At 33.7% G+C, this 12,481-nt stretch overlaps 2 protein-coding genes across 3 annotated transcripts in view; both read right to left on the bottom strand.

The window, feature by feature from the left end:
• The window catches only part of LOC136815048 (methanethiol oxidase-like), a 137,258-nt gene that overhangs the window by 16,298 nt on the left and 108,479 nt on the right, over nucleotides 1-12,481 (bottom strand). The gene's annotated exons all lie outside the window — the stretch shown is intronic.
• LOC136815049 (protein SET-like) lies at nucleotides 872-12,481 on the bottom strand (the record flags this gene model as incomplete). 2 transcript variants are annotated; one of them, XM_067071487.1, is given in 6 exon segments in its annotated part: nucleotides 872-1,269; nucleotides 2,103-2,161; nucleotides 2,554-2,845; nucleotides 3,173-3,286; nucleotides 3,497-3,619; nucleotides 12,099-12,481. In XM_067071487.1, coding segments are annotated over 6 exon segments (867 nt in total). In that variant the 3' UTR covers nucleotides 872-1,245.

Below are 12,481 nucleotides of genomic sequence, written 5' to 3'. Positions count from 1 at the left end.
CTTAAAGCCATCTCGAGCTGTTTTATTAGGAGGTCAAATCAAACATAAAAGAAATTCCATATGGTTTAAGCTTATTAAATATGAGAAATACGTTTTGAGCTTGAGGTATTATTAGCTTAGTAGGGCTGATTTTTATCTGGGCTTGGGGTGCCAAGATTCAGTCTCATTGTGCCCTTTGTTTTAAAGCAGTTGGCGGTTATAATAATACAGTTGCTCAAGCTTTCGGGAATACCGATTGCCTATAAATCTTAAAAAGTCCAAAAATACATGGGAAAAGTATTTGATGATTGCAAAAAAAAACTGATTATTTTCAGGGAGGTTTTTGTTTCAAAAAGTCAGAATGTAAAGCCTATCCTATCCAACTCCCAAAAGGAACCTCCCTCCTTAGGTCATTTTTGTGTAAATTGGAAACAAACCCACTAAATTATGTCCTTTAAAAAGAGTAAAGCATCATTAAATTTCCGATACTTTAACAATTTGTAAAAGGTACATAAAAATTGAACACGTTAAAGAGATAGCACCGTAGCTGGAATGGTAGCTGGAGATTTGGTAACTTTCTTTTCTTTTCAGCTTCACTAAGGACAATATGTCCCAGTCTTTTTTCGACCTCGGTGACTTTTTCCAACAATCCCTATACTAGAAGTAATTAGCAATTAAACTGCTGATGGAATTTTGAGTTTAAAAATTCATTATATTTTTGCTAAATTTTTAAAAACTTTCAATATTAAAAAACCTATACAACTCCATGATCAGGCAAAGAGTAAGCTTTCTTCGTCTTTTTCAGTTAACTTAGAAAATGATCAAATAGGATCAAGAATCCAAACGAAAGACTGCATAAAAAAGGAAATGAAATTATGGACAGGAGAAAAAATTGAGATTGAGACCCTACACAGCTTCACAAATATTATAAAAGGATACTTTTTAAGTACAAACTAATAAAGGATAAAAATTCCATCAACATTGTAACGTGGTGAATAATAATGCCAGACGAAATAGTATGGTTAAAACAGCGCCAGGGGATAATGATAATACACATGCCATGCCAAAAAACGCTAACTGTTCATTTTGTAGTAATTAGAAAGACACTTGTTTAAAATATTTACACAATTGTTTTGGTGTTTTTGGCTGGGTAGCATTTTATCGATAAATCGGTTCCACAAGCGCAGAAACTTGCTTTGGTACGTTGGTAAGTTTGTTCATAAAAGCCTGACAAACAGTTCAGGTTGTTAAGATAAGATGCTTTCTTTATTCATTGCCTTCTTCCTCCTCCTAGAAATAAATAAAATTCATTTAAAATCAAATAGATCACCATTCCTCGAAAAGAACTTGGGCCTGCATTGAGTTTGCTTGTGTTGGAGATGTTCATGACGTGCAAATAAGATGCAGAAACTGTTTGCAAAATATAAATAAGAAAAAAAATAGAAACAAAAAAAAAATTGTGTTTTTGTCATTTTGTCTTATTTATAGCGTGATTGCTGTTTTTGATGATTTTTTGAAATTCTGACATTAAAAAAAGTCAGTTTTTCTTTAAATAATTTTCGAACTATTTTTCAAATGTATGATAGCTCAAAATTCAAGTTAGAGCTTCCTCTAGACGATTTAAAAAGAATGAACAAAAAGTTTAAATCCTGAAGCTCACAATATCTCGACAAACCTGTATACTTTTTTTTTGGTGCACCCGGTAGCACCATAGGGTACTACAATATCGAAAAGGTGGTAAACATTTTTTTTCGTATTTTCAAAAAAAATATGTGGTAAAATTAAATATTTTTATCATTTTTTGAATCTTTTTCAGACCAAAAGTCAAATTATTTTGGCAATCAATCAACTTTTAATGTTTGCTCAATTCATGAATTGTGTTAAGTTATCATCAAAAGTATCGATTTGTGCAAAAACGGATTTTTTGTTGTTGAATAAGACCAAAACAGGTTAGTTTTTGAGTCAAAATATCCCAAATAATATAGTGCACTGTGTAGTAAAATACCATTTCTCTAAAATAGTGTAGTGCTATGCAAAAAATTCTTGGAAACCATTTTAGTACTCATATGTCTGTAGTACCCCCTGCAGGAATTCAGCTTTATTGAAATACAAAATGATTTTACCGCTCCATCTTCATCTTCATCTCCCTCTTCATCGTCAAATTCTTCGTCGTCATCTTCACCTGAGAGAAAATGTAAGTATGGTTTATCAACCAAAATAATTCATTTCTTACTTGTTGTCAATAAAGTCTTAAACTGTCATTGACCAGATTATAATTTTTATAATGTGAAATTGAATTTTCGACTTTGATCTTCAAATAATTTTTTAGGGGTTCAAGTTATGGTCAATGAAAAGAGCCTTTAAGAAGGTCATTACAAATTTTAAAGTTCCTTATTATATTTGCTATGGAGATTTTCACGGCACTATTTTTTATCATAAAAAACAACAAGAAATGTTGTGGATTGTAAAGTTCCCTTCTTATGTTTCATCTCATCATTGATGAATTTGGTAGAGTTGACTGTTTACTGTCATGGTGAAGTTGAAATCAATCTTATTTTGTGAGCCAAAACAAACCTTCAAAGTCGCCTTCATCTGGTTCCTCATCATCATCGTCGTCATCATCGTCATCTTCGTCTTCGATCAAAACAACATTCTCATCATCCTCTTCTCCCTCCTCCGTATCATTACCTCCACCCAAGAAAAATTGTAAAGGGTTCGGCCAAATCTCATCTTTTATCAGTTCACCTACTTCATCTGTACCAACTTCTGATTGATCGTTGAACCAAGAGAAAAAGCTTTCTGGCTCTTCATGTTGTCGTTTTTGTCCAGCTTTAGTTGCAGTCTCTGCTTGCCTCGTTGTTAAATCCTGTAAGATTTTTAGAAATTCATTAATACCTTTTGAAGGTAACATGGTTTATATTGGGAATGTGACACAGTAATGTAAAACTTTCTTTTGATTTTTTTCACATTTGACTATACTTACCCAAACCTTTAAAAACCTCTGGCAAACTTTTTGCAAAATTAGAAAGAAACTCTATTCAGACAAATACAAGCTTGAATGTAAAATTGTGTCAAGAAAACTTGATTCCAAAGTATGTCAGGAAAGATCCTAGATGACAAAGCTGTTCCCTAACTAATTATTAGCCTGGTCCATAAGGTAGGTGAAGAACTTTAGCACAAAAAATCGACTTACCATATTTTCTTTCCACCTAATATTAGTTGATTTACAAGTCTGTTCCCCATTTTCACTGAGCATAAATTCTTTACAAATTAAGTCATTTTCAAAGTATGGATTATCTGAAAAGTGCTAAAAAATAAAATTTAGAAATCAAAAAGAAATCAACAGTAGTCAAATGAAGATTTGGTTCATTAATATAAAAACGTTTTAGATGTTTGCAAGTGGTCTAAGTGAAGTTTTTCATTTCAGACCAGCAAATAGACTAAAAACATGCAAACCAAAGAATGCCCTCAGAAAGCCTTACAGCAGTATTGCGTGATAAAAACGTGAAAGTCTTACAAATCGTATTCTATATCCAGATTTGATATCTTCAAATTCTTCAACTTCCACAGACTGTAGATAATGTAGTGCTTCTTCATCTTCTTCATCTAATAACGCTGATATTTGAGGGTGATTTACAAACTATTTTGAGAGATATTTCAGTTAAAGAAAATATTTCAACGCTAAATCATGTTTGTGAATTTTACAGTAGAGAGCTAAGAGACATTCTCTCTGATCTTAATTGGGTTAATTTTGAAACATACACACATTTGTATGATTTCAATTGGAAAAGGTAGGCAGTAGCAATGGCAAAATAATTTGCACCAACAGAAAATTTGAAATTTGTTATCTCAAAAGTTGTCCATACTTTATGACAAATAAAACCTTCCAAGTGAGGAATCACTTTAGCTACTTTATAGACCATATAGTTGCTATGACCGAATTAAACAAGGTATGTCGGCATAACACAAAGTTATGGTAAGAAGGTCTAACAGGAGTCGATTGATAATGGCTTTAGTTATCTGGGTAAAAAAGGAAGTTTACTAAAGACAGCTTAGAAGGAGAACAATTTACCAAGAAGTTATTTGTCAAAATACATCAGTGGAATGGAAGGTTATTTTTTGTAAAACTGCTGTATTGAGATTACAGGCTTTATGGCAAAGCTTTGATTTTGAGCCAACATTTTTAAGCAGCTTTGTTTCCATTTCAAAAATAATTTTTAGCTGTTTTCGTTTTTTAGAAAATTACACTCTTCTTTTATTAGAACCAGCAAATTTTTGTTGAGGCTTGGCTGTTCCTATTTTTTTGACACTTTAAGCCTCAAATTTTTCTTATCCTGTTCTAATTTTTGGGGCAAATCACAAAGGATTTTTTAACAATCTAACTCTTACATCAAATTCCTGCAGCTTAAGATTGAGTGTTGAAGATAAGAAAAATACAACCCTCTCCTCAGAATATATGATTGAAACAAATAAAGATGGTGTTTATACCGTAAGTAGGTCTAATCATCTTTAGAGCTGGGATAAGTAGGAATGTCAAATTCAGTTTAGATCAAAACTCCTATATCACTATCAGATTACTGAATTTGGAGTGTGAGACAATTTTACTTTAATTTTCATTTTCAGGATGCAGGCCCTGGCAGGCCTATAATTACAGGTGTAAATTGTAAAAAAAAACACAGAAGAATATTTAAATCAGCATTTCAATTAAACCAATATAAAATGAAACTTTTCAATGTTTCCCTGTTTTGCACCAAATCTTCAAAATGAATGTTGTGAAATTTTTAATGGTATTGAAACAGGAAATGCTATTCTCTAAGAACATATTTATAAAAGCTTTTGTGTTTTGTAGGCATTTCTTTTTGAATTATGAACTTTTATTGCTTTCATTATGTTCTTAGTTCTTCTTCAGTCAGGATTTTCTTTCACTTTATCGAGAATACATGCACAACAGTGTGTGCTAAAATATTTTGATTTTGCTTTCGAGTTCAAGCGAAGGTATTAGCAACAAGACACATGTACATAGCAAGCAACAGGGCTTTTTTTCAGTAACTTTTTTATTAAATTGAGCATAACTTTTGAACTAATGAATAAAATTTCATGAATGACCCATCAAAATTTAAGTTTATCTTTCTTCTTTCCAATGAAAAAGGATTGGTTATGTTTAAACTTTTAGACCTAGAGGAAATTCACTTTAAAGAGAAACTTTTTTGTGACTCACCCGGTAGAAAGGTAAAAATATTCTTTGCTTAGTGGTCAGAAAGGAATAATCCTTTTTCAATCAGTAATTCAAACTTAATATTATTCCTGTCTCTAAAGAATGGTTGTCAGAATTAGACAAGGGATATTAGATATTAGACCAACTTATGGTATAATCCAAGATGGCTGATGGAAAAGCGAAAAAGGTCATCAACAATCCCAGCAGCCTCGTCCCGTGTATCCCAGGCTTTGTTCAACGTTTAGTTTTTGGATTACATAATCTTTAGTGAAAACCAGACAATCCCAGGGTGGTATTATCTAGCGCTATCAGTCAGTATAGACTTAAACTCCATTATTATAAATAAAATATATCAAGATTACCGGATTTGGAGTGCGGGCTTATTTTACTTTCCTTTTCTGTGGTTTCATTTTCAATTTCAAGCCAACTTTCTAGCAACAGGGTACTTGCCCATAGTTACAGGGGTTTGTGCAAAAAAAACAAACATAGAAAATTTTCCAAATCCCAATTCCAGTTACACAAGGCACTAAGAGGCCACAGGGGCCATAAAAAAGGGCCGTAAAAAATGTGGCAATCTTATTGGTGGAAATTGAATAAACAGTCTGCGAAGGAGCACCAAGAAGCAATCAGGAGAAGAGACCACTTTTTTTTTGTTGCAGATCTTGTTAAAAGCGCACCTATTCTTCAAAATGAAAATATTTAAGATTTTAAGAGCAATTGTACCTAAGAAAATCTGTAAGTGGGATCATTGATGTCTTGGATTTTTTTCTTTTTTAGATATGTTGTGGGGTTCATGGGTGGAACAAAATTCCAAAATTTGAGCCTCAGAGCTCAAGCCGTTCCCGAGATATCGCATTTTGAAGTTTCAAAAATTTTGTCTAAAATACAGACCAGTAATTTACAGACCAGAATTCCAAATTGCTATAACTCCTTATTGGTAAGTCCAAATGACATGAAATTTTGCACAGATACACAAGACCATAAACTTTTTCTAAAAGCAAAAACAAAAATTAAAAATTTTATTTCAAAATGGCGGATATTTGAAGCCAAAGTTTTGAACTGCTTGAAAATACCGGTTGGATTTGATTCTCAGTTATTCCCAGCCCGAGATTCCAAATTAAAATTTTTTTTCAGATCCTGAAAGATTAATCCTTTAACTACCAAATATCAAAAGTCTGTCGTGGAGAATTCATTTTTGGCTCAATAAATCAATTTTAAAGATGACCTATATTTTCCGAAAATTCCCTAGCAACGCCCTAGCAACAAGGCTTTAACAGGCTACACCATGTACCAGAAGGCTCAAAAATTGGTTTTAATGATTGACAGTCCATTCTGGACATTTGTGATCCTAGACTGATCAAACCATTAGAGGATATTCCTCTATATGCAAAAGATTATTCATAATTTTTCACTGCCTGCGATGATATTAAGAGGCATTTTTTTAAGAGTCTTCAGGGTGTGATACCTCATCCTCTTGGATTTTGATGAAATTTTGACCAATGATCTATCACACAAGAAAATAAGACCCTGAAAATTTCACCTTGATATCTCACGTAGTTTTGAAGATATAGCGTCTCAAAGATAGGCTACTAAGGGAAAATTGACCCCTAAATTTCATGAACTCTGGTGACTCCTCAAAATAAGTCCAAGTGTCGCTATTAGCTTTAGAATGTCCAATATTTCTTGTCCAGAAGATTTAAACATCATTGTCTGCAGTATCTCATAAAGTATCACCCTAGTAATGTTGCTTAGTTATTTAAGAATCAACAAGTAAGGCTGTTAGTGTACACAAATATAGAGATATTGGACAGTCTAAAAGTTAATCACGACTCTTGCACTTGAAATTTTGCGGTAAAGCGCAAATTATTGTCAAAGTAGGATTTCTGAATGATTCTAAAAAGTTTTTGAATAGGAATTAAGTACTGTTAAACCCATTTAGTTGAAGTAACCTGCTTATATTTAAGAGAAATATTCCCCAAACTGTGAAAGATTGAGGCTTTTCCTGAAAATATAGGCCCTGGAATGGTAGGAAAGGCCAGATATCAGTCTCATATTTTTTTACATATTCTGTACTTAAAAATAAAGAAACAGTCATAAAATGCTATCTGTTGATGGAAATGACCTGAAATCTTTTACAGTTGTTCCCTTAATGCCAATGATTAGTTGGCTAGAGAAGATCAACCAATATTTTGACAAAAATTAACCTTTAGAGCCCTTAAGTGGGCCTGATTTAGCATTTTAAGAGGGAAAAAACAACGAAGTTAAGCAAATTTTCAAGCGATCATATCTTTAAGAGACTTCAAAAAACCACTTAGATTTTTTGAGGCTATAAACTAAACCTACTAAGGAAGCCTTGCTGAAAGTTTCAAAAAAATTTGTTGTTGCCGCAAAAAGATACGCCATCTTGAATTTTGCTCCAGATCTGCCAAAATAGCAATATTTTCGGCCATTTTTGACAGTTACGCAAAATGGAAATCCTGAAAATGTTGTTTTTGTGGCCAAAACCCACCAGTAAACCACTCCAGGTCAAAGGTTTGCTTTAAAAAAGTCTCAAGGACTATCAGCAGCCATCTAAAAGTGCTTCCAAACCCAGATTACGCAGTCTGAAGCCCTCAACAGGAAGTGCTAAATATTTCCGAGGAAAATTTCGGAGACTCAATTTGATTTTTTCTGATACCCTACAAAAAGTTCTTGAAATCCACTGTATATAAATCAGCTTTCTAATGTACTTGCATAAAAATTCATTGGCTTTCAAAATTTGCTCCTCACCAGAGTTCATGAAATTTAGGGGTCAAATTTCACTTAGTAGCCTATCTTTGAGACGCTATACCTTCAAAACTAAGTGAGATATCAAGGTGAAATTTTCAGGGTCTTATTTTCTTGTGTGGTAGAATCATTTGGTCAAAATTTCATAAAAATCCAAGAGGATGAGGTATCACACCCTGAAGACTCTTAAAAAAATGCCTCTTAATATCATCGCAGGCAGTGAAAATTATGAATTTCTTTTGCATATAGAGGAATATCCTCTCATGATTTGATCAGTCTATGATCACAACTGTCCAGAAATGGACTGTCAATCATTAAAACCTGTTTTTGAGCCTTCCAGTATATGGTGTAGCCTGTTAAAGCCTTGTTGCTAGGGCGTTGCAAGCTAGGGAATTTTCGGAAAATATAGGTCATCTTTAAAATTGATTTATTGAACCAAAAATGAATTCTCCACGACAGATTTTTGATATTTGGTAGTTAAAGGATTGATCTTTCAGGATCTGAAAAAGAAATTCAATTTGGAATCTTGGGCCGGGAATAACTGAGAATCAAATCCAACCGGTATTTTCAAGCAGTTCAAAACTTCGGCTTCAAATATCTGCCATTTTGGAGAAAAAAAATTTAATTTTTGTTTTTGTTTTTAGAAAAAGTTTATGGTCTTGTGTATCTGTGCAAAATTTCATGTCATTTAGACTTACCAATAAGGAGTTATAGCAATTTGGAATTCTGGTCTGTAAATTACCGGTCTGTATTTTAGACAAAATTTTTGAAACTTCAAAATGTGATATCTAGGGAACGGCTTGAGCTCTGAGGCTCAAATTTTGGAATTTTGTTCCACCCATGAACCCCCACAACATATCTAAACTAGCAAGTAGCTGTCGCTATGAATGCCCCGCCGATAGCAGACATTAGCCCAGAGGAACTTAGCCATGAAGAGAGCAAGGGAATCATAATCAGACTGTAAATTGGTGAAATGAGTCTTCATAAAAAGTGCTCAATGTTACTAGTAGAGCTGTTTAAAGTTAAGAAACACGAGCCGATGCGGTTAAAATTTTCTCAGTAAGATCCATACATAACGAAAGTGTCAATCCAAAAAAAACCTGTTAAATCTACACTTTCTGATGCAAAATGACCTAAATTAAAACCATTACAGGTTTCGCAACATGTTAAGGACTAGAATGATATCAAAGTTGATTTTCTTCAATCACCAGATAAAAATCACTTTTTGAAAACCCAAACATAACAATGTGTACTGTACTGTGAAACTGAAAGTGCTTCCCTCCCATAAAGAATACATAATGCAGATTAAAGGTGAAGTCCAGAATGAAATTGAATACAATTTCAGTCATTTGATTTGAAATTTAAAAAGTAAGTAACTTTGGTGGATACTGTAGATATAATTTATTTGTATCAAAGGTTACTGGAAATTATCTGAAAAACTTTTAACAATCTTTATATGTGTTTCTGCAAAAAGTTTTCAGTTAGAATAAAATTTCTTCATGGTTACTAAAGATATGAATATGATAGTTGGTCTCAAAATTGGCAGTTGAATCAGATACTTTTAATAAAGATATTAATTTTCAGGGATTAAAAATTTCCCGGATTTCACAGCCTTTGTTCTTATTTACGAAAGACCATAAAATAAAATCCTAAGAAATCTGAAAAGGGGCCTTCAGCGAAAGTAGTCACCATGAAAATATTAAGCATCTCTAATCCGCCACTGTACAACTTTTTCTATTGCTGTAATCCACTTCCACTTCCCTGGCAAGCAAGAAAGCAGAGATTCTCAACGAAATGACTGTTAATACAAAAATACCAAAACTTATTTTATCACTTTTTGAAATAACTTAACGTGGGAAAACACGAAAATAAGTCCTTGCGAAAACTTAAATTTTGTGGATAGTGGATGCCCAACCGTGAGTATAAATAATGGTAGAATAAATTATTATGCGAATTAATCAATGTGAATGGCTGAAGAATTGCAAATTTTAATATGCGAATTAGGGCCTTAATTTGTAATAATTAATCCTGCATTAATTTATCCTCGCATAAATTCAACTCTTAAGGTAATTCCTGCGAAATATAAATTGATCCAATTAACAATTAAAGTAGTGCCAGACTTTGTATTCAAAAGTGGTTTGTTTCCTCCCATAAAAACAGATTCATCTTGTCTTCAATCCATATGTTTTGAAAATAAAGGCCAAGAGAATTTCAGATACTGTGTCCTGTTGTAACCACCGCCAACATGGTTAAAAACTTTTCACTTCACAGGTAGGTACAACATTGTGTTTGTATTTTATTGGACATCTGGTTCTAAAAAGTCAAAAAGTTTGTTCAGTTTTTGATTTGAGCAAAGATTCTCGCGGCCACATAACAGGGTAAGTGTGCAGTGGTGGTATTAGTAGAGAGGTGTTCATAATATGAGGCTGAAAATATTTTTCGTACTACATATCGAAGTACCGTTCTGGCGTGCACTTTAACATAAAAAGCATTTTCAAAGTTTGCTAAAGCTTCAATATTGGCGTAAAGAATTATCACAAAAAGCATCAAAATTACTCCATAATCCATCGGGCTTTGTTCCGCTTCGTTTACATTTTTCTGCTCGCGCTCCCCATGCTCAACCATTTGTTTGCTGTAACACTGTGCTTCAAATGTCCACGAGAATGAATCAGTTCATGTTAGTATATATTCTCATTGGCATGTCTCACTTACTTAACCTTCTGTAAGAAACTCAATGTTGGTATATACCAGTTTTTGGCACGTTTTGGCGCAAGGCTTTACTCTTTGAAAAATTACTTTCGGGCGCATGCAATATCGCCATAACGACCCACGGCATGGCCGACATTTTCAATTTAATTTCCTTCAATATGAAGTCCATATAGGTAAACAATATGAATTAACGGTCAATTCCCTTTTGTCTATGCCTTTATAATATCAGTAGGGTTTCGGTAGAGCAGCGCATAGGCATAAAACACTGCTGTCATTGAAGATGTCGTCCATTCTGAAAATCGTATAAGGTTTGATCCAATATCAGTAGTTTGATAGTTATTCATTCAGTAGCAAACAATGTCCTCAGTAAATCCAGTTGAGCAACTACGTTAAAAAGATATTAACCAAGTGCCAAGCAAAAATCTTGTGTGTGTTTTTTGTGGTTTAGCTGGTGTGGACTTGGACTGGCAGTTCAGACGTTCAGACCGGGACTTTCGATTTCTCGCTTTCACAAATGCTCCGTGTAAAATGCACGAAAGTTAAAAAAATTATCACGAAAAAAATCGGAAGAAACATGAATCTGAACATGAATATTTTTCTGGCGAGCAAGTCCGCTACGTGAAGCAACAAAAGCCCCTGCGGGGCAAAAAGAAAAAAATCCAAGACATCAATGATCCCACTTTTCTTAGTTGCAATTGCTCTTAAGTTCTTCTTTTATTCAATGATTTTTTACGGCACTTGTTGACAATCTAACTCTCACATCAAATTCATGCTTTCTTCAGTAAATTGAAGATGAGAAAAAACCTAAGCTTTGGATAACAGATTGAAGCAAATGTATGAAGGGTAGGATTTTACAGCCACCCGTTGTGCAAAGCACTGAGAGGCCACGGGTGCCAAAAGAAGGGCCGTGTGAAATGCGGCAATCTCATTGGTGGAAATTTACTAACAACTGCGAAGGAGCGCCGGGAAGTAATCAGTAGAAGGAACTTTCGTTTTTGTTGCAGATTACGATTTAAACTTCTCTAACAGGGATTACTTGTCAATGTGTTGTGTCAACTTGTCAGCATTGTATTGTTGTAAAGAGAAAGATAAAAGAGGTAAGACTAGCTTAGCTTCTAATCCTGATATAGGAGTTTAAGCTTAGACTGCCAGCTGCCCACGATGTTTGCTTCATTCAGTTCTCTGGGACACACTTTCCAAATAGAAATGATGCAGACCCAAGGCACGTAAAGCTTAGAAACTCCAAAATTATCTCCAGTATAGTGTTTAGACAAAGTTTTTATATACAACAGGAAATATCCAGAACTAAGAGGACTTAAAATTTCTCACTAAATCTCTGTAAACTGGGAGGCTAGCTACATCATTAAATAGTATATAATCAAAACTTATTCTCAGCAAAGTATACTAAAAAATAAAATGAAAAGGATACCACTGTGACCCAAAACTTTGGTATTTTCTTTATCAAATCAGCCCTTTTTCCAAAAAAGGGTTTTCTTAAATTATTATATTTTTGTTCTACTTGTAATATTTCTTCTGATGCTTGTTCATTTAGACCATCTATTTGCCCTTGTATTGAATCAATTTGTTCTACCAGATCTTGATGTTCATTGTCTCCCATTCCATCTTCCTTGTTATTTTCGTTGTCTAGCTTGGCAACTTTAGCTGGAGCTTCTGTCATTTTCATTTGTAGTGCTGCTCTAAAGGTGAAAAAAATAATATACCTATTTGACAAGCTTTGATAGGTCTTCTTTTTGGTTTGGGTCCAGCGTTTTACAGCTTTTCAATGGAAAATTGCGCCTAAGTTACACTAGT

Source organism: Clytia hemisphaerica, unplaced genomic scaffold (assembly GCF_902728285.1).
Source record: "Clytia hemisphaerica strain Z4C2 unplaced genomic scaffold, Clytia hemisphaerica genome assembly, whole genome shotgun sequence".
Taxonomy (NCBI): Eukaryota; Metazoa; Cnidaria; class Hydrozoa; order Leptothecata; family Clytiidae; genus Clytia; species Clytia hemisphaerica.
The sequence above is the reverse complement of the archived record's forward strand: the minus strand, read 5'-3'. Positions and strand labels throughout refer to the sequence as shown.